Raw genomic sequence first — 21576 nt, 5'->3', positions numbered from 1 at the left:
TTTGATGTTTCATAAATTTGCCATGAAACAACTAACAAACGGCCCGGCTCTGTAAAGAAGACGAGCAGGGCTTTCAAATGGAGCAAATTTTTTTTGGCGGCCATCTTGGATTTGGTCGCCATATTGGATTTTATCGCCGTTTTCACCATGAGCCCCCCAACCGATTTTCATTTTAACCCACCATTTACCACAATAGTTCAAAATAATGGACGCAGTGGTGAGAGTACCCAACAGAAGAAAAAGAAAAGAACCCACCATTGGAAAGCTGGGAAAAAATGCTACAAGAAACTCAGAAAATTAGGTGTGCAATGGCACTAACTGAATAAAACAACCAGTTATTTGTAGCAAGGTTCACAATTTTCATATAATTTTTCTGATATTTCCAAAATTTGCTATGAAACAAACTACGAACGACACGATTTTGTAAAGAGGAGAGATACGGCTTATAAACGAAGTAAAAAACAAATTGGCGGCCATCTTGGATTTGGCCGCCATGTTGGATTTTATCAAAAAATTGCCGTTTTCGCCATGATCTTTCCAATGGTGGTCCTAAAATTAAAATCGGTTGGTGGGATCATGGCGGTAAATGGCTGGGTAATGCGTTACATCGGTACCTCGCGTACCTGCAGTTATAAAATAGACCCCACAGTGGTCATTAGCCTCTTATCCAGTAACTCCTTTCCCTACCTCCTCGTGGTACCAGCCGGAATATGAGCAACCTTGGTGGAGATCGGGTAACCAACCCCGGTGGAAGCTAAGGTCGTATACCGACAGGGAAGGAGGCACTCATGGATCTGCTGAGTGTGTTGGCAAAAGAAACAGCCTTGCCAGCCATGAGCGTTTGACTCCAGGTTAGGGGCGGCTCGCGACGGCGATTCCACTGCACGCTGAATCGCCGTTTCCGTACCAGATATTCGGCTGTATCCCAGAGCGGACGGCTGACTTATGAAACGCTGTATCTCGCCAGCTGTACCCAAGACAGCAGCCCTGTCCGCGAGACTAAGCATCGCAGCCCCAGTAAGGTAGTATGCTTAAACAACTTTCGCTAGGAGAAATTCAGGAAGGGAACTACAACCGGATAATCGGATGATCGGGGGGATCATGGCGAAGACGGCGATTTTTTGACAAAATCCAACATGGTGGCCAAATCCAAGATGAACGCCGATTTTTTTCACTTCGCTTATAAACCCTATCTCTCCTCTTTACAAAACCGTGTCGTTTGTAGTTTGTTTCATAGCACAATATTTGGAAATATCTTGTTGTTTTATTCAGTTAGTGCCTAATCATTATATTCTATAGGTTCGATTACTTTTTGGGGCATAATTTACACTAAATACTGAAATTTTTGCCCAAATAAAATTCATCACTATATTTTCACTTTTTCGCCGACGATTTTTCTTTATTTTTTTTCGGCAGTTCCATTTGTCACATCACTCGCGAAACTTTAATTTACCACGCGAATAGTTATTTAGTAAGATATTATAATGATTTTGCCCAAACTGTTCACTTGAATTGATAGGAAAAACTTCACTTCGTTTCGATTGCAATTCCGAATCCACGACCGTCATTATTGATACGTTTCCAAGGAAACGGACATAGACACGCGATTCTACGTTTCATAATTGTTCATAACAGATTATTACCTACTACTAGCAACTCAGCATAAAACTAGCATAAACAAAACGATAGTGGCAACAAGTACTGAAATCAGTAAAAAAGCAGCTGGTCGCTGACGACCTTCACGTTAACTTAAAGTTGGACTACACCCTCTTACGAGTAAGGCCGTTTGTAGACTCTATAGATCTTCTACCTTTTCATATCCCCGATGACGATTTTGATGTTCCGTGACGAACAGCTGTTGTACGTTGTCTCCAGCCGCATGTAGAGCGTTTCCTTTTCATCGTCGGGTCTACTCTACCTTCGTGCGGGCAGTGCACGTCGATGATGCTGTAGCAAAGTCCATTCCCAGTTCGTTGGCAGTGTCGCAGCTGTGGTAAAACTGGGCCTTTCCGCCTCGGATCTTCTACATCATCGTTCCTTTGCGACCGATTTCCCGCAGGTCTACGGTGCCGAGTTTGCGCGGTACCAACTGTTCAAGCAATACCCGGTCGCCACCTGCGAAATTCAGTGATCTGCAGTTTCAAGTATCGAGGGTCTATTCGTCGTCCTTGTTTCGTTGTCTAGATTGATGCCGAATATTCCAATCGGTATTTGCTCGAATTTCCGAAGTAGCTTGATTTAGGTAGGTTGATGCCTTATTAGAGCCACGCTACTGAGTCTCGTAAGCAGGTTACCATCTTAGCTTTAGTGCCGAGCTTCGGATCAGACGCTGTGGTGAACCGCTCCTAACTTGGAATACAGTCGCTCACTTGGTTGAGGAATCGTCAAAACATCAATGTTACGCACCGATGTTACGCATTAACCAGCGGTTCACCAATATAGTTAATGTAATAAATGTTAGTAAATCTTCTAAATTGAAATCCTTCTTTTCAGCTCACGTGCGCACCGGTTCGGCGGGCAGCATCGGTCTTTTCCAGCAATCGGCCGGCGCAAATACGCCAGCGGGCGCAACAAGTCAGCACCACACGTCCGAGGAGGAGCTCCGTTGTGTGCTGGAATTTCACCAGCAGGGTCACCAGATGCCGGTTACCTGTTTGGAAGCGGCCGGCGTTACCGTCATGACGGGCAGTCAAGATCATACGGTGAAGGTGTTCCGTCTCGATAGCCATCTGCTGCAATTCACGCTGCACGGCCACTGTGGCCCTGTGACGTGTCTCTTCATTGACCACTGGCAGGTTGGAATGGGCGCTTCCGGTTGCCAGGATGGTGTACTGTGCGTGTGGGATCTGATACGCGGTACGACTGCTAAATGTTCTGTTTTCCTTGAAGCTTAATAACGCAAGTTTTTTTCTCTGATTATGCAGGGGCCTGCATGTACAAAATTGAGGCACATGACGACTGCATCGTTGCTCTTGCCTGTTCGCCCAGCTATGTGATCTCGCTAGGACTGGACGAACGAATACGGGTCTGGGACCGTTTTCAGGGCCAGCCGCTTACAACTATGACCGTTAGTCATGCCTACTCTTCATTGGTGATGCTTACACCGTCGTTGCTCGTAACCGGAAAGCCAGGTTGATACCCACCAGATGGGTCTCCCAACAATTTTATTAATGATCGTCGTTAATTACAGGTGCTCTGATAGTGTGGGACGTCCGAACCGGAGAGGTTGCACGAGAGGTCAAACTAGATTGCTCCAATTCACAGCTCAGTCCGAAGATAATGCTGCCGGCTTGCGGATCGGTGATCTGCGACTACGGCAATCAGATGAGAATTGTTCGCTTTCCGCTGGTCGCTGCGGATAAATGTGATTAAAACGAAACGAACAAAAAAAAAACAAAAAAGGAAAACTGCGATGCGACAAAAGACTTTTACACAAAAACATTACAAGACAAAGTTATTACTCATAGTAATGCAAAGCAAACCAGTTACGTCATCTAAAGATACTAAAAGTAGCTTAATTATAGTTTTTTTTGTACTAGAACTAGTGGATAGAGCCTTGAAATAAGTCGGGAAAGTCGCTGTGTGTTGGCTATTTTATTTATTTTCTTCTCGGAGGTCTCTGTCGTTTCAAACTGTAGCTTAGTGTTAGTTTTGCTCAATATTTACCCAGTTAACTGTTCATGTTGCGATTAAAACAACTCTTATACATATAAGTGCATTGAGAAATAAGCAACAGTGCAGCTCTCTAGTGAAAGTTGATTTCGTTTTAATAATTTATTGTGTTATTTGACTTATTCTAATTTTAGACTGTAAAAAATGCCATTGAAAATCTTTACAAAAGTCGGTAACGAAGGTGTCCTTATTAATGAAAACCATTGTACCAGTTTAAGCCTGTCTCAGAACGGTGAGGGCCTTGTAACAAAAGAATCAAATTGTTGTTATTGACAGAAAAGAGAGTACTCACTCTCAATAAGATAGGAAACTAGAATTTTAATGCTACAATATCACTTACAAACAACAAACCTACACTCACGCATGTGCATAACATATATGTATACAAGCAATTATTCGACCAGAAGAAAATATCATGCACTAAAGACAAACCGTTCAATTTATTATAACTTCAGCTCTGTGTATTCTATGCCGTCCGAAAAGTTCTATCGCCAATAAATCCTGGCAAATTGTACCTATTCCAGCAAGTTTTTCTTACAGCTTTCAACTTTCGACAGAGTAAATCTCGAAATAAGAGATAACTTTGTAATCTTTTTCTATACGCCAATTTGTTTGCAGTTAAAAAAATAAAAAGTAGAAACCGTTATCAAAAATCGTTCAGAGTATTTTATTGCTTATTCAAGTAAGAAACATCGGCATATGTAAGTAAGGAACGCATCGTTATCAAACCGCAGTACTTGTTTTACTTCTTCATTTTGATAAATTCAGACTCGAACTCATAAATTCCAACGGAATTCTTGTTCTTCTGATCGTATTCCACCCAATCGTCTTCCGATAGATCAACGTCCTCGAACAGGGGTCCATTGTCGCTAGCCTTGGCAATCCAACCGGCACGGGGACTGAACTCGATCGGTTCCACACCCCGGCAATCGAATGCAACGATGCACTTCAGTTTACCGGAATCTTCAGCCGTATAGCTTGCTGCAAATGAAACCTTTCCGATTAGTCGAATTAGGACGAAACTCCCAAACTCGCATCCACCTACCATTGCTTCCCTCAACGATGTCGACGCTATTTTCCCGGCTGCACATTCGGCACTTCATGTAGAAATTGAATCCCTTCGGATTACGTGTATCCTCGTTGACGTGTTCGCCTTCGGTGATGTCGTGCCACTTCTCCGAGATTTCACCGCAGTTGGTGCACTTTATGCGCAAGAAAAATGCATAATTAGGATAGCAGGTTTTCAGCTCAGCAATGTTCTCGAGTGTCGCCTTGATCTGGAGACCGATTTTAACCATATTTATGGTCGAATAAATGCTTTTTCCGGTGAATTATTGACTGTATTTAGACGAAGGATGTTCCAGAGTCCAGGAGTAAATTTGGGATAATAAATTTGTTGTGTGGGATGTGGGAAATATTTCATCAAATGCACGAGTATGACAGATTTGATCATTGTAAACTACACTGCGGTAAAGCGGTTTTGCTCTGTGTTGTCCCTCGTTTTGTTTCTCAGCTGGGCTGGCTGAAAGAAGCCGCTAACAAAAAATAAACACAAACACAACGAACAAGTGACGGCCGGCTTAAAGTGGGAGTTAATTTCTAGTGAAATAATAATGAAAAACTCAATAATACTAGTAATTCTAAGTGCAGTAGTGTTACAGAAAGTGCAAGCTTTTGATGTAGATGAACATGGATATATTCTCTATTGTCCTTGCATGGGTAAGTGCAAAAGTAATGCATTTTCTTTTAAGCTTGATTTGCGATGGTTTACTGTTTTGCATTCATGTTTTGTTGGCATGGTAGCGGCATAACAAGTTTACAGTAGGATTCATAATAGTAGACACACCATGATTTCGTAGTATTAATTATTATTACTTTTGTTTCTAAATCATTACAAGGTTAATTAAGCCGATTAGCCTAGGCTTGTCAAGCCTGAAAATTTAAAAAATTGACTGGATCAGCATAGAGTTCTCAATTCATATCACTAAATTTTTGATTCTGCGACAAAAATCTTATCAAAATAACGTATTACCTAAGGGTAGAATAAGCAGTAATTAACTTTTTGTCGGAAAGCCCATCTTCGGAAGCAGCTTTTGGGACCAAAACAGGCGTTCTGTGTTTTATTGTATTCACTGGATTCTTACCAATCTAAACCCAGAGAATAAATTTTCATAAACAGAATTTTAGTTTCGGAAACTGCTTTTAAAATTTACAGAATAAATGGTCGGTGTTAAGTCAGACCGAACCAAGTCACAAAAAAGTGATTTCGAGAAAAACGAAGTCAAAGTTTGCTACTCTGTATTATTTACAGCCATCGATCTCTCGAAATCATTTCATATCTCTGGCTGTTTGTAACATCTATGTAATCTGAAAAGAGTAAAATGTAGCTTAGGAAATTCTTGATCGTTTGCTGTCATTGACTCATTTATTTACAATTAGCTGACCCGACAAACCTCGTATTGCCAAAAATTAAACTGTGTTGTGCATAAATCGTGAATCTCGGATGACCTTTGTCACAATCTTGAGTTTTGCAAGTTTCTGAGGAGTTCATGGGTGTTTTAATATACAAATTTTCCTCGCAGTAACAAGTAACAGTAGAAAACAACTCCCCCCATTGCTTAGCCTGATAAAATAAAGCGGATAGCATTTAAATATTCGCCATAATGACAAACCATTGCGCCGAATACCATTTTGAGGAACACCGCGTCTCGGTTGACCATAACGCGGAATATAGCTTCCGCGGGATGTACCATTTCACGGAAAATCTTTTCGTAGAAAGTACCATTTCGCAGGGGTGACCCAACCGAAGGAAAGTAATAGAGGTCAGTAGATCTAGGAAAATAAATAAACCTAGATAGAGGTGATCTCTACGGGGGGCTGCCTCCCGCAGTGGCCTGCACTTCCGACGGCAGGTCGCCGGCAACACTCGCGGCCTGTGGCCGTCTCGCGCTGAATTATCTAATGTTACTATTGATAGTTTTTGGTGGTCTTGTTATTAATTAATGTTTTATGAAAGAGTCTCAAATTTCTCGAGTTCGACTAGTTTTTGAGTAACGTAAAAAATTCTGTTTTATTTATATGAGAGTCCTTATCTCCCTACCACAGGGGTGAGAGGTCTCAAACCATCATTAAAGAAATTGCTGCCACCAAAAACCCACATGCCAAATATGGTTCCATTTGATTAATTAAGTCTCGAGTTATGAGAAAATTTGTATTTCATTTGTCTGGAAGCCCCCCCTCTTAAAAAGGAGAGGGGTCATTATTCCCCTCCTAAAGAGGGGAGGGGTTTCAATTCACCATAGAAAAAATTCTTGTCTCCAAAAACACCCACATGCTAAATTTGGTTCCATTTGCTTGATTAGTTCTCGAGTTATGAGGAAATTTGTATTTCATTTGTATGGGAGCCCCCCTCTTAGTGGGGGGAGGGGTCTCTAACCACCATAAAAACCTTCCCTGACCCCAAAAACCCCCTACATGCAAATTTTCACGCCGATCGGTTCAGTAGTTTTCGATTCTATAAGGAACATAGGGACAGACAGACAGACAGAAATCCATTTTTATAGGTATAGACTAGATGACCCGACAAACTTCGTATTGCCACAAATTAACCTGTGTTGTATATAAATCATGAATCTCGGATGATCTTTGTCACAATATCGAGTTTTGCAAGCCCCCCAGTGGGCGGCGCTTCCGACGGCGGGTCACCGGCAACACTCGCGACCGTCTCGTCCTGAATGACCTAGTGTTACTATAGATAGTTTTTGTGGTCTTGTATTGACTAATGTTTTATGCAAGAGTCTTGAAGTTCTCGAGTTCGATTAGTTTTTGAGTTTCGTAAAAATTTCTGTTTTATTTGTATGACTCAATATCCCCCTACCACAGGGGTGAGAGGTCTCTAACTATCGTAGAATAAATTCAAGACTCCAAAATCTCCCACATGCCAAATTTGGTTCCATTTGGTTGATTAGTTCTCAAGTTATAAGGAAATTTGCATTTCATTTGTATGGAAGCCCACCCTCTTAAAGAGGAGATGGGCCATAACTCGCTTTCTAAAGAAGAGAGGGGTCTCAATTCACTATAGAAAAAAATCTTGCGTCCAAAACCACTTACATGTCAAATTTGGTTCCATTTGCTTGATTAGTTCTCGAGTTATGAGGAAATTTGTTTTTCATTTGTATAGGAGCCCCCCCCCCCTCTTAAAGTGGGGAAATCCATAGAAAATATTCTTGCCTACAAAAACACCCACATGCTAAATTTAGTTCCATTTGCTTGATTAGTTCTAGAGTTATGAGGAAATTTGTATTTCGTTTGTATGAGAGCCCCCCCTCTTAAAAAGGTAAGCGGTCCTAATTCATCATAGAAAAAATGGTTGCCTCCAAAAACACCCACATGCCAAATATGGTTCCATTTGCTTGATTAGTTCTCGAATTATGAGGAAATTTGTATTTCATTTGTGTAGAAGCACCCCCTCTTAAAGTTGGGAGGGGTCCTAATTCACCATAGAAAATATTTTTGCCTCCAGAAACCTCCACATGCCAAATTTGGTTCTATTTGCTTGATTAGTTCTCGAGTTATGAGGAAATTTGAATTTCATTTGTATAGGAGCCCCCCCTCCTAAAGTGGGTAGGGGTCCCAATTTATCATAGAAAAAATTTGTGTCTCCAAAAACACCCACGTGCCAAATTTGGTTCCATTTGCTTGATTAGTTCTCGAGTTATGAGGAAATTTGTATTTCGTTTGTATAGGAGCTCCCCCTCTTAAAGTGGGGAGGGGTCCTTATTTACCATAGAAAATATTCTTGCCCTTGAAAACTTTCACATGCCAAATTTTGTTCCATTTGCTTGATTAGTTCTTCAATTATGAGGAAATTTATATTTCATGTGTATAGGATCCCCCCCCTCCTAAAACGGGGAGGGGTCCCAATTCATCATAGAAAAAATTTTTGTCTCCAAAAACACCCACATGCCAAATTTGGTTCCATTTGCTTAATTACTTCTCGAGTTATGAGGAAATTTGTATTTCATTTGTACAGGAGCCCCCCCCCTCTTAAAGTGGGGATGGGTCCTAATTCACCATAGAAAATATTCTTGCCTTCGAAAACCTTCACATGCCAAATTTGGTTCCATTTGCTCGATTAGTTCTCGAGTTATGAGGAAATTTGTATGGAAGCCCCCCCTTTTAAAGAGGAGCGGAGTTATAATTCCCCATATAAAGAGGGGAGGGGTCTCAATTTACCGTAGAATAAATTCTTGTCACTGAAAACACCCACATGCCAAATTTTGTTCTATTTGCTTGATTAGTTGTCGAGTTATGCAGAAATTTGTGTTTCATTTGTATGGGAGCCCCCCCTCTTAGTGGGGGGAGGGGTTTCTAACCATCACTAAAACCTTTCCTGGCCCCAAAAAACCTCTACATGCATATTTTCATGCCGATAGGTTCAGTAGTTTTCGATTCTATAAGGAACATACAGACAGACAGACAGAAATCCTTCTTTATAGGTATAGATTTGCGTCTTAGTGGATTTAACATCGAGCAAATGGCGACTTATTTCGTTTTAAATACGTTTTAGTTTTGCTTAGGGCCGTGGTGCCCATGCATAGGCGTGGGGTGGGTCAAATCAGATCGCCCCATGAGTCCGCGGGCCGCAATGACCTCTGGCCATTCTTGCGCATACCAAAATGTAAAATAGGCGGTAGCAAAAGCCGGTTTTTGGCAATCACCACACGATTTAAATCGGAAAGCAATCAGATCTACAATATGCATGAGATACTACGACTGAACGACGGAAACAACTCTATGAAATTATGAACAGTTTTTCGATTTCGGTGTAAAACACCAAACACGTAAGTCTTTTTCTAAATATATAAAAGAACGTGTTTGTATGCTCCGCTATAACTCCGGAACTCCTAGACTGTTCTCCACCAAACTTGTCATACTTACAGTTTGACAAAAGGATGGGTAGTCTCCAGCAAAGTAGTGGAAGGTCATAATAAGTAAAATATGGAGTTGCATTTCTATTGCATTTGGACCGATAGTAGTTCTGCAAGCGGATGGGAGACAAGAGGGGTGTCTAAAAATCAGAAGGGTTATGTACAAGACACGACCGCATATGGGGCCCAGGACTACGTAAGTCTCGTTGTAGCGATAGTAGCATGTATCCATGCATTTAATATTACGATTCTTTATGTATACATGCCACATGCAGCATTCGTTGAGATTAACTGCAGGTTGAGAAAATTCGATTGTTTTTTAAATGAATGTTAATAGCGCTTCAAATCTTACTTCAACATCAACCACTATTTATATTTGATGACATCAAAAAATTGTTAGGTTAAAATAGGTTGACTGTGCTGCAGGTTGAAAGATCCAAATTTTATTTATTGCCATGATTGAAAGTTACTATGTAAGTAAGTTAAAGTTGGTTGCACATTACCATCACTACGGATCCCTCCTGTCTTGTCTTGTCCATCATTTTCGAAAGAAATTAATCTAAATGTAATGCTTGACTATTAAAGCTATGTAAAGAATTGCAGGCAACTAACTGACGCAAAGCATGCCTCCCAGTGGGCCTCGAGGTAAGACGCTGGTCTAATAAGCCAGTCGTCGTATGTTCGAATTTCGGCTGAGAGAGGCTGTTAGAATCAATAGGATCGTAGCACTGACCCCGCACTATCCTGTATTCTAACAGTTGGTTGCGAAATCTGTCGTGTAAAAACAGAAGTTCAAATTTCGATAACGGAATTAGCATCCAGGCTTTGCTTTTACTGACGCAAAGCAGCAAATGAAACGTTCAAAACTATTCCCGGATAAAAAGAGTTGCTGATTTTCCTCGATTTGAGAATTGCTGCGTTACATCACCTGCACAAATATTCCGTCAGCCCTGTTTCTGTGTAAGACAGCAGTTCCGAACAAATTCTTGCAGTACCTATATGGATACAATCTGGCAAAAGGAAAGGATTACCGCTCACTTTTCTATGACGTTTCACTTTCAAGACATCAATTTGGACTAGATTCACATTCAATATTTAAAGATAAACTCGATTAAACGATAGGGGTGGTTTTATGCTTTGACAACATCGTTTACTGTCAGGATATCGAATTCGATAAGGTTAAATGTTCAAACGATAACGTCGGTTAAAGAAGAGGGGTGGTTTTGTACTCTGGCGTACTTCCCAAGCACAGATATCAAATTGGACTAGGTTTGATCGCGTTCGTAAAGAATTTTGTTCGGACGAGGAGACTTTGTCACTCTTTCTGGCGTAGTTCCCAAACACAGATATCAAATTGGTCTAGGTTCAATCGTCGCAAAGAAACTTCGACCTGTTGGAACGGGGAGATTTCGTCCCTTGTTTTCTAAAAATACGTTAAAACTATGATGGCATCTTTTGCAACCAATCGCGTACCGAGGATTTCCAATTGGATAATGCTTCATTATTTTCAAATTTTCAATAGTGCGTACTTTGAAATCAATAGGTTTCTTTATTGGGGTTGATGCCTAGAAGATTTTCAAATAGGGCTGTGTTCCTCTTCCGTTATAAAGATTTTTTTATAATAAGAGAAAAAGGATGCATAAGTGGCTGCATGATAAGGATGAAGCTGACGGGGGAGCCAATGGAGGGACGAAGAACGTTCCGTTATAACTCCGGGACGCCTACACGGTTTTTCATCAACCTTGGTACGGCACACATGTTTTTTGACATGAGTGACTTAGCGCAGTGAGTTGATAATAGGGGGATGGTCTGTAGCAAGGGTGTTCAAATAACTAAAGAGGGTGTGCTTCTTGCATTTGAATGACAGGTGGTGTCTTAAAGCCACCCTTGCCAAATAAGGGAAAAAAGGCTTTTTTCCCATCAGGGATTTTCGGAGAGAAAACAATTTTAAACCGCTCGGTAGTTGTCACATTCCAACCCTTCTTGTATAATGGGAACTAGCTGATCTGGCGAGAACGCTGCAAAACCGTACGAAGGCGAATGTGAAGCGATATGAGCAAGCACGGAACAGGCAAAACTCGGTCTTCCGGAGAAAAAAGCTCCAACAGGAAGAACGAGATCGCGAGGCGATGGAAGAACTGTACCGTGCTAATGATAAACGGAAGTTCGTGCAAAGGCTATGTGCCGCAGGCCGATTTGTGTCGGGACTCAGACGGTAATCTTCTCACGAACGAACGTGAGGTGATCGAGAAGTGGAAGCAGTATTATGACGAGCACCTTAACAGTGATGTAGCTGAACATAACGGTGACGATATGGCAATAGGTCTTGGAGCACGTTCAGAAGACGACAGAGTACCAGCCCCCGACCTCCAGGAGGTAGCAGAAGAGATCGGTCGGCTGAAAAACAATAAAGAGGCTGGGGCTGATCAGCTACCCGGCGAGCTGCAGAAATACCGTTGTGACGCACTGGCTAGAGCGCTGCACTGGGTCATTGTCAAGATTCGGGAGGAGGACCTACTACCGGAGGAGTGGACGGAAGGCATCGTGTGTCCGATCTACAAAAAGTTGGGTTGTTGTATTTACCGCACAATCAAACTGTTGAACGACGCCTACAATGTACTCTCCCAACTTTTGTGTCCTCGTTTATCACCATTTGCAAAGGAGTTCATGGGGCAATATCAAGCGGGATTCATGGGTGCCCGTGCCACCACGGATCAGATTTTCGCGCTTCGGCAAGTGTTGCAGAAATGTCGCGAATACAACGTGCCCACGCATCATTTATTCATCGACTTCAAATCGGCGTACGACACGGTCGATCGAGATCAGCTATGGCAGATTATGCACTACTACGGATTTCCGGATAAACTAACGCGATTGGTCAAGGCAACGATGGATCAAGTAATGTGTGTTGTGCGAGTATTAGGGACAGTGTCGAGTCCCTTTGAATCTCGAAGAGGGTTACGGCATGGTGATGGGCTTTCATGTTTGCTGTTTAACATCGCTTTGGAGGGTGTGATAAGAAGAGCGGGGATAGACGCGAGTGGCACAATATTCACGAAGTCCGTCTAGCTTCTTGGTTTCGCTGACGACGTTGATATCGTTACACGTACCTTTGAGAGGATGGAGGAAACGTACATCGGACTGAAAGCTGAAGCCAAATGGATTGGACTTGTCATTAATGTATCGAAAAAAAAATACATGAAAGGAAGAGGTTCTAGAGAAGTGAATGCTGACCTCCCACCCCGGATTAATTAAGACGGTGATGAAATCGAGGTGGTAGAAGAGTTCGTGTATCTGGGCTCACTGGTTACCGCAGACAACGACACCAGTAGAAAAATACAAAGACGCATTATGGCAGGAAATCGTGCCTACTTTGGACTCCGCAGGACGCTGCGATCGGACAAAATTCGCCACCGCACGAAGTTAACAATCTACAAGACGCTGATTAGACCTGTTACAGCGGGTGATGACGAAAAGCAAATCGGCGCATCCCCCGGCGCAGTTGACGTTTGAGCTGATATGACTATATTGCGAAGCGCTGTCAGGACAGTGTCAATGACAAGGTTTTTTGATTGTGCTTGGATGGAGTGGTAGCTAAACAGATTTGCAAAACTTAATTTGCATAAATGCTAGATTATTGCGTTGGAGATATTTAGGCGAAGTATGTAGTAGAGCGGAGAAAGAGACTATTTCTTTAAGCTGATTTCATCGGAAACTGATGCAATTTGCTTCTGGGACTCCGAAACGCCAACCCCCACAGTAACAATTTCAAAGAAATATCCATATGAATGCACAAGGATCATTTGTTCGCCAGACCCGGTCGAAAACTCGAGCGACCCGACAAGATCTAGCGGGCAGCGGCTCTCGACCATCCCGTGACAGTACACCAGTGATAGAGTCGGATGATGACGCAGAAGTTAGACGACGAATCGCTCGTGACATATCTAGCCGAAGCTGAGCACATGATAAATTCCAGACCGTTGACGTATCTACCGCTGGACAGCGCGCAGCAGCAGTCGTTAACTCCCAACGATTTCCTGATGCTCAGCCCTAGTGTTGTACGCCAGTCAGTAAAAGCGCCGGCTAATGTCGAAAAGCGATGAAGGATAGTTGGGGACTGATGCAGCAGAGCCTGGATTCGTTCTGGAATCGTTGGATTACCGAGTACTTGCCGATCCTAGCTCGGCGGTCCAAGTGGTTCTGCGATGTGCCACCGATCAAGGAAGGAGCGTTAGTGATGGTGGCCGATGGGAAAATTCGAAACCTGTGGATTCGAGGTCGAGTAAACCGAATCTACCCTGGGAAAGACGGAATAGAGGTTTTCCGTCAGATCATACCCCTTCTTTTCTTATTTTTTCTCGAAAGTACTCTCAATACGAGTGATAATGGTGCAAAAATATATTTTTTTCGTTGACTCTAGAATTTACTACGATTTTTCAAACAATGTAAATTGCAAGAATGGTGAGTTTCTTTTCACCAAATCACGAATGTTGAGTTTTAAAAAATTCGTTTCGGCTGCACTGTTTATTAAAATTTTCAGATTTTCTGGCAGCATTGCACAACAGATATTGACATATGTGTATCAGCGGTTGAGTGAAAAGGACAAAACGAATGAAGCTAATGATTACCTTCTTTTTCGTTTCGTGCGTTGCTTGCCACAAGAGTAAAGAGTGGCATAAATGGTTTCGAAGTGGTGAAAATAGAGGACACTGGTACAAAAAGGCATGTAATACATCCGAGAAGTGACGGGTTGAAATATACGTATTTTAGTTTTTCATTTTTACAGTAGTTAGAGGTTTTAATAAAGAAAGTTTTATATGGGTATAATCTCTAAGAGTCAAAACCGAACATTTAGTGGAAAAAAAAATTTTGACGGAAAACCTCTATTGTGCGTCGGGCGGATGTGGAAACAGCGACCGGCATGTTGAAAAATAGGGCAGTTTGTAACCTAGCGGTTCTGGATGTGAGCGATCCTGATGGAGCGAGTCACGGAGGACAAAACAGAGGCGAATTTGGTGCCGTTCGGCACGAGGGGGAGGATATTACAGCGGGTGATGACGAAAAGCAAATCGGGGTATCCCCCGGCGCAGTTGACGTTTGAGCTGATATGACTATATTGCGAAGCACTGTCAGGACTACAGACGGTAGATAATCTACAGACGCGCAAAGAGAAAAATTACCAATTCGGCAACACTTTTTTTTGTTTATTTTATTTAAACAGTTTTGGCAACCAGTCAGAATTGGATCAATCTCCCTATAATCAGCAGTAAGTTGCGTGAATCGCGAGGTATGTTCCATGGAACTTCGCGAATTACGACGCATATTTTGCAAATTGAACAAGCCAATTGAATTTTTCAAAGCATTATATGATATATCGAGTGTAACTAATCCATATGTTGTTAGTAAATCAATAGTTAAAGTTTTAATATTTCAGGTAGATTACAAAAATTAGTCTTCCCTGCCTATACGAAACACAAGTTTGTTTACTTTGCTCATTTGGTGTCTCGATTTGACGGTTCGATTGGTGTTTTATGCCACGCTCTTTGCGCGTCTGTAGATTATCTACCGTCTGTAGTCAGGACAGTGTCAATGACATGGTTTTTTGATTGTTCTTGGATCGAGTGGTAGTTAAACAGATTTGCGAAACTTAATTTGCATAAAAGCTAGATTATTGTGTTGGAGATATTTAGGCGAAGTATGTAGTAGAGCGGAGAAAAAGACTATTTCTTTGAGCTGATTTCATCGGAAACTGATGGAATTTGCTTCTGGGACTCCGAAACGCCAACCCCCACAGTAACAAGACCGGTAGTCCTTTACGGCCATGAGACATGGACTATGCTCGTGGAGGCCCAACGCCTTTAGTGTTTTCGAACGGAAGGTGTTGCGCACCATCTACGGCGGAGTGCAGATGGAAGACGGAACGTAGAGGAGGCGAACGAACCATGAATTGCATCAGCTGCTTAGGGAACGACCCATCGCTCACACCGCAAAAATCGGTCGCCTGCGATGGGCTGGGCACGTCGTGAGGATGTCGGACGACAGCCCGGTTAAAAAAGTTCTCAATAATGATCCGCCTGGAACGAGACGGCGGGGTGCGCAGCGAGCAAGTAGAAGGCGACCTGCGGACCCTACGCACACTTCGTGGCTGGCGAATAGCGGCCATGGACCGAGTGGAATGGAGACGACTTCTTCGTACAGCAGAGGAAAGATGATTAAGTAAGCTGATTAAGTAAGTGATCCGGCGAACTTTGTATTGTCACAAATTAAACTGAGCTGTATACAGCTGTGAATCGTAAATCTTGGATGACTTTTGTCAAGATCTCGAGTTTTGCATATTTCTGAGGAGTTCAACCTTAAGACGATTCATTTTGGCAGTTACGTAACTATGAAACCATGGGTTGTTTGATATACAAGTTTTCAATTTTTTCTCACAATAATGTAGAAAATAGCTCCCAGCATTACTACGCCAGATAAAATAAAGCTGATAGTATTTAAATATTCGCCGTGACTATACACTCAAGTCGCTTTTTACGCGAAGGATACGTCCCTCGTAAATCAGAACCGTGTGAAAAAAAACCGCGTACATTCCGAAATTCGCGTAAAAAACCGCGTAAATTCGGAAATTCGCGTAAAAACCGCGTATATTTCGAAATTTGCGTAGAATAGTCGCGTGAAAAACAAATCGCGTAAAAAGCGACTTCAGTGTATAAAACTAGCTGACCTGACAAACTTCGTATTGCCACAAATTAAACTGTGTTGTACATAAATCATAAATCACGGATGATCTTTGTCACAATCTAGAGTTTTGCAAGTTTCTGAAGAGTTCAACCTTAGATGATTAATTTTGGCAGTTACGTAACTATGAAAGCATTCCAGGTAACCAATAAGCATCACTTCATTTCGCGAAAAACCTAAACCTGAAATGTACCATTTCACGGAAAACTTTTTCGTGGAAAGTACCATTTCGCAGGGGTGATCCTCTCCTTACTCGCTGTCGCTGACCCAACTGAAGGAAAGTAATAGAGGAGTAGGAGTAGGAAAACAAATAAACCTAGACAGTGGTGATTTCTGCGAGGGGTTGTCCCCCTCCCTTCCACAGTGGCCGGCGGGTCGCCGGCAACACTCGCGGCCGTCTCGCCCTGACTGATCTAGCGTTACTATAGAATGTTTTTGTGGTCTTATTATTGACAAATGTTTTATGGAAGAGTGGAGTTTCTCGAGTTCGATTAGTTTTTGAGTTACTCAAAAATTTCTGTTTTATTTGTATGAGAGTCTTTATCCCCCCACCACTATAAAATAAATTCAAGACTCCAAAGTCCCTCACATGCCAAATTTGGTTCCACTTGCTTGATTAGTTCTTGAGATATAAGGAAATTTGTATTTCATTTATAAGGGAGCCCCCCCTCCCCTCTTAAAGAGGGGTGGGGTCATAACTCACCATAGAAAAAAATTGCTGCCTCCTAATGTGGGGGTTCATGCCAAATTTGGTTCCAATTGCTTGATTAGTTCTCAAGTTATGAGGAAATTTGTATTTCATTTGAAGGGCAGGGGTCTTAATTCACCTTAGAATAAATTCTTGCATCCAAAAACCCCCTCATGCCAAATTTGGTTTCAGTTGTTTGATTACTTCTCGAGTTGTGCAGAAATTTGTTATTCGTTTGTATGGGACCCTCCCTCTTGGTGGGGGCAGGGGACTCTAATGATCATTAGAACCTTCCCCGTCCCCAAAAACCCCTACATGCAAATTTTCACGCCGATTGGTTCAGAAGTTTTCGATTTATTTAGAGTTCAACATTTTGAAAAACAGTGGGGCATCGGCATCCTGGTAAAACCTGGCCATAGGCATACCAGAAGATTTGGGTCTGAATTAAAATCTCCAATCGAACAGTCCTCGCATTGGAAAATTGATTGTAAACAATTGGAATTGGGGAGCTGAAGATTGGCAGTGGCGCCCGATTACTGATTTTTGCAGTTATCGAATAATAAGTATTTTGCGATTTTATTTTGTTAGGTAGAAATTAACTTGCTTTTGTAACGAATGAATTAGGCTCTAACATAGGCGACAAACGGTTACTTGGCAAATAATCGCAAACAGTTCAATGCGGCGTCAAAACGCAGCATCAATAAGCCGAAGAATGGAATAGTGGAATAAACAGCTAATAGAGATTAAACAGATTAAAACGGATTAAAAGAGCTTAAAACGGTTAGAGGAGGCAAAAACGAAGATGGCTTAGAGGCAATAAAGCAGCTTAAACGAATAAATATATTGCTTAATACTGGTGATGAATAAAGCATGAATGCAATTCACGATGACGGCAGTAACTGACATTTTTTTAAATTAACAGGAAATGTTTTTTCAAGAAATGCTATAATTATAATATTTTTACATGAAAAATTGAAGTATTTTGGCGATGGCATTAGCGCAGCGATAATAATTATGTGATGACGAATTATTTAAACATAATTTGCGTTCAATCTATAAAAATATAGACTTGGAAGATGAATCATGAACAAAAACTGGTTTGATGATTTTGGTTATATTCATGTGAACATTTACTTACTTACTTGATTGGCCTAACGTCTTAAAGACAAGCCCTACGCAGTATAATTTCTCCATCTATTTAGGTCCATGGTAACTGGTCTCCAGTTTCGCGGGCACCCAGTGCTCGTCAGATCTCGCTCCACCTGGTCTTGCCACCTCGCTCGCTGTGTCTCACTTCATCTTATTCCTACCGGATTCGATGCGAAAATCATTTTTGCAGGATAGTTGTCTGGCATTCTAGCAACATGTCCTGCCCAACGTATCCGTCCAGCTTTAACCACTTTTTGAATACTGAGTTCGCCGTAGAGGCAAGCGAGCTCGTGGTTCTCTTGCACTCCGCCAAGGATGGTTCTTAGCACCCGCTGTTCGAAAACTCCGAGTGCTCGTAGGTTCTCTTCTAGCAGTGTCTACGTTTCGTACCCGTAGAGGACAATCAGTCTAATTAGCGTTTTGTACAATGTGACTTTGTACGAGGGCTCAGATTGTTCGACCGCAAGTGCTGATAATACGCCTTTTAATCTCACGGCTGGTATTGTTGTCCTCTATTGCCAGTGAGCCATGGTATACGAACTCGTCGATTACCTCAAATTCATCCCCGTCGATTACCACGGTACTGCCCAAGCGGGCCCTGTCGCGCTCGGTCCCGCCGGCCAGCATAAACTTCGTTTTAGACGTATTTATCTTCAACCCAATCTTTCCTGCTTCACGTTTTAGTCTGATGTACTGATCTTCCACCGCCTCAAATGTTCTGCCGACAGCATCCACGTCGTCAGCAAAGCAGATAAATTGACTGGATTTATTATGAACATTTAGTTGAATCAAATAAGGTTGATTTGTATCGATCAAAAATGAAATGGAATCAAACAAAAACGCATGAGACCAATTCGGTTGCTAGACAGACGAAAGCGAATATGCATAATAACAGAAAGTTGTCAAATTTTAAAAACTTGTAGTCAACGGGTGGTATGTGAATATTATTCGAACCATAATAAATATACTCAAGTACAATTTCCTCCTGGTAATGGTATGCATGGAAAACGTATGTAACACATAGAATCAGCTATACGCTGGCTGTAATTATTTGTAAACTAGTTCCAAAAGCTTAACAGCCTAGTAGTAGCTTTTGTAATCATCTGTGTAATAAAAATCTTAATCCTAGCACTAAGAATAATCTAACACGGCATGAGAGCACATATCATTTTCCTTATTGCACCACATGTAGATCGAAAAATTTAGGTAGGTAGCATGTAAAAGAAAATTTCACCCGGCTTCGCTTGCATCACTTCATCAACGTACATCCCATATGGTCTAGTGGCTAGGATATCTGGCTTTCACCCAGAAGGCCCGGGTTCGATTCCCGGTATGGGAAGCAGTTTTTTTTGTACTTTTACAAATGGCTTCGTATTTCCACTACTTACAGGTCGATTTGGGAATCAGGCTGATCATTTTTTGGGTGCGTTTGGATTTGCTCACGGGTTAAATCGAACACTTGTACTGCCACCCTGGGTGGAGTATCGGAAGGGGGAAGCCAAATCTATTCAGGTTCCGTTCGATGCGTACTTTCAAGTCGAGCCCCTGTTGGAATATCACAAAGTGATAACGATGGAAACATTTATGGAAAACATAGCCCCATCGGTGTGGCCCACCGAGGAAAGGACTTCGTTTTGCTATATGGAACGAATGGGGCTTGATGGGAAAACAGACGGCGGCTGTAATGCGAAAAGTGGAAATCCGTTCGGTCCGTTTTGGGACACATTTGATGTAGATTTTGTTAAGTCGGAATTTTTTGGACCAAAGCTGAATTATGACGTATACCACCACGACATGGCTAGCAAATGGAATGAGAGGTATCCGGCGGAAGAGTGGCCTGTTATCGCTTTTACAGGAGCACCAGCCAGTTTCCCGATTCAGCTGGAAAATCGCGAGTTACATAAATATTTGAAATGGTCAACAACAGTTAGCGATGCGGCTCGTGATTTCATTAAAAATTCGCTGCCTAAAGGAGCTTTCATGGGAATCCATTTACGAAATGGAATCGATTGGGTGCGAGCTTGCGATCATATCAAAGATAGTCCGAACCTATTCTCCTCACCTCAGTGCCTTGGTTATCGCAATGAAAAAGGATTACTCACACTAGACATGTGCCTACCCTCTAAGGACGTAATCATACGTCAAATCAAACGCCAAATAAAGAATCACAAGGAATCGCACAAAAGCAACGAGATCAAGTCTGTCTTCGTTGCTTCGGACGGAAATCACATGATTCATGATTTGAACGAAGCTTTAAAACGAATGGACGTCGTGGCGGTCAGGCTGCCCGAGAATAACCCACATCTGGATTTAGCAATCCTCGGGATGTCTAATCATTTCATCGGCAACTGTGTGTCATCCTATTCGGCCTTCGTGAAACGGGAACGCGACGCTAAGGGATTTCCGTCCTCATTTTGGGCTTTCCCCGCGGAGAAGCACTTACCGAAGACGACAAAAGCCAGTTCGGCGGCGGCTCACGAAGAACTGTGATGGGACGGCGGAATCATTGAAAGAAATTGACAAACCCGGCGGGAAAAACGCGTTGGCCTAGGTTTTTTGTTTGTTTTCTTGCTCTGTTGAGGTGGTCGAAATAATAAAACAAAAAGTGTGGCTTACGTAGGTAACCGCGTGCTAACGTTAACCGCTGCCTCCGCTGCGGTACAAAATACATACACTTGTATCACCGTTCATGGGTGCCCTTCGCGGTACGTTTCGCCAGCTCCGGCAGTTTTAAATGCGATAATGTGTCTGTTTTGACAAAACTATTACGAACAGATATAGGGAGGCCACACAGTCAGTACATTATACTACAGTGCGATAAGCGTGTTCCTCTTGAATGATTCTCATATATTTAATTGAAAGTAAGTTGTGGCAGCCGCAGCCGGTTTATTAAATTTTAATAACGTGGTATTTTTTACTGCTTTAACTTATAATTACCGCTGTTTTTGGAAACAATGTAGTATTTTCTTTTAATTTAATTTTTAGTCAGTGTATATAATTTTATTAAGACGCTATGGCAGAATAATTATTGCGAATTTCGAACAGGAACTCTGTAAGAAATGGTCATTTAAGTAATGACGATTATATCTGTCATTCTAGCATATGTTTCCAAAGTTTAACATTACTTTGTAATATTTGTCAAGTCAGCTAAATAAAGGTATGGAACTTGAATAGGGATTTAATTTTTTTACTATCATTAGGTATTGTAGCTAAATAACAAAATTTGTCAAATATCGAATGTTCTGTATTCACTTCCTAAACAATCCGAATATCCAAATCGTGTCGCTGTGATGTCAATACTGTAGTATTTTAGCGAACAGTTGATATCCGTATTTCCGATAAATTATCAAAAGAACTGTTATTATCCAATTTTAAACTTAGTTTACTTAGTGGAAGTAAATG

General features: G+C 41.8%; 3 protein-coding genes and 1 non-coding gene across 4 annotated transcripts in view; 3 read left to right on the top strand and 1 right to left on the bottom strand.

The window, feature by feature from the left end:
• The window catches only part of LOC128738725 (sterol regulatory element-binding protein cleavage-activating protein), a 36206-nt gene extending 32103 nt beyond the window's left edge, over positions 1-4103 (top strand). The window contains exons 6-8 of the mRNA XM_053834051.1: positions 2494-2856; positions 2925-3131; positions 3191-4103. Coding sequence (XP_053690026.1) covers positions 2494-2856; positions 2925-3131; positions 3191-3372 — 752 coding nt within the window. The 3' untranslated portion in view covers positions 3373-4103. The remainder of the gene's footprint in view (positions 1-2493; positions 2857-2924; positions 3132-3190) is intronic.
• A 229-nt stretch (positions 4104-4332) lies between these two features.
• LOC128737578 (UPF0587 protein GA18326) lies at positions 4333-5077 on the bottom strand. Its single transcript, XM_053832250.1, has 2 exons — positions 4718-5077; positions 4333-4653 (listed from the first exon to the last, which is right to left on the bottom strand). The coding sequence occupies exons 1-2, from the start codon at positions 4968-4970 to the stop codon at positions 4415-4417; spliced, it is 492 nt and encodes a 163-aa protein (XP_053688225.1). The 5' UTR covers positions 4971-5077; the 3' UTR covers positions 4333-4414.
• A 208-nt stretch (positions 5078-5285) lies between these two features.
• On the top strand, positions 5286-21344 carry LOC128736935 (GDP-fucose protein O-fucosyltransferase 1). Its single transcript, XM_053831448.1, has 2 exons — positions 5286-5391; positions 19565-21344. The coding sequence occupies exons 1-2, from the start codon at positions 5286-5288 to the stop codon at positions 20662-20664; spliced, it is 1206 nt and encodes a 401-aa protein (XP_053687423.1). The 3' UTR covers positions 20665-21344.
• On the top strand, positions 19442-19513 carry Trnae-uuc (transfer RNA glutamic acid (anticodon UUC)). The gene has a single exon. It is a non-coding gene; the product is annotated as a tRNA-Glu (tRNA).
• Positions 21345-21576: the final 232 nt, after the last annotated feature.

This window comes from Sabethes cyaneus, chromosome 2, assembly GCF_943734655.1.
Source record: "Sabethes cyaneus chromosome 2, idSabCyanKW18_F2, whole genome shotgun sequence".
Lineage (NCBI taxonomy): Eukaryota > Metazoa > Arthropoda > Insecta > Diptera > Culicidae > Sabethes > Sabethes cyaneus.
Note: the sequence above shows the minus strand (reverse complement) of the source record. Positions and strands in the feature narration are given on the sequence as shown.

Excerpts from the sequence above, each read along its gene's own strand:
- LOC128737578 (XM_053832250.1), bottom strand. The coding sequence starts at position 4,970 with ATGGTTAAAATCGGTCTCCAGATCAAGGCGACACTCGAGAACATTGCT. Across the intron at positions 4,654-4,717 it reads CATCGTTGAGGGAAGCAATG|CAAGCTATACGGCTGAAGAT; the intron begins GTAGGTGGATGC and ends TTTCATTTGCAG.
- LOC128736935 (XM_053831448.1), top strand. The coding sequence starts at position 5,286 with ATGAAAAACTCAATAATACTAGTAATTCTAAGTGCAGTAGTGTTACAG. Across the intron at positions 5,392-19,564 it reads TCTCTATTGTCCTTGCATGG|GTCGATTTGGGAATCAGGCT; the intron begins GTAAGTGCAAAA and ends CACTACTTACAG.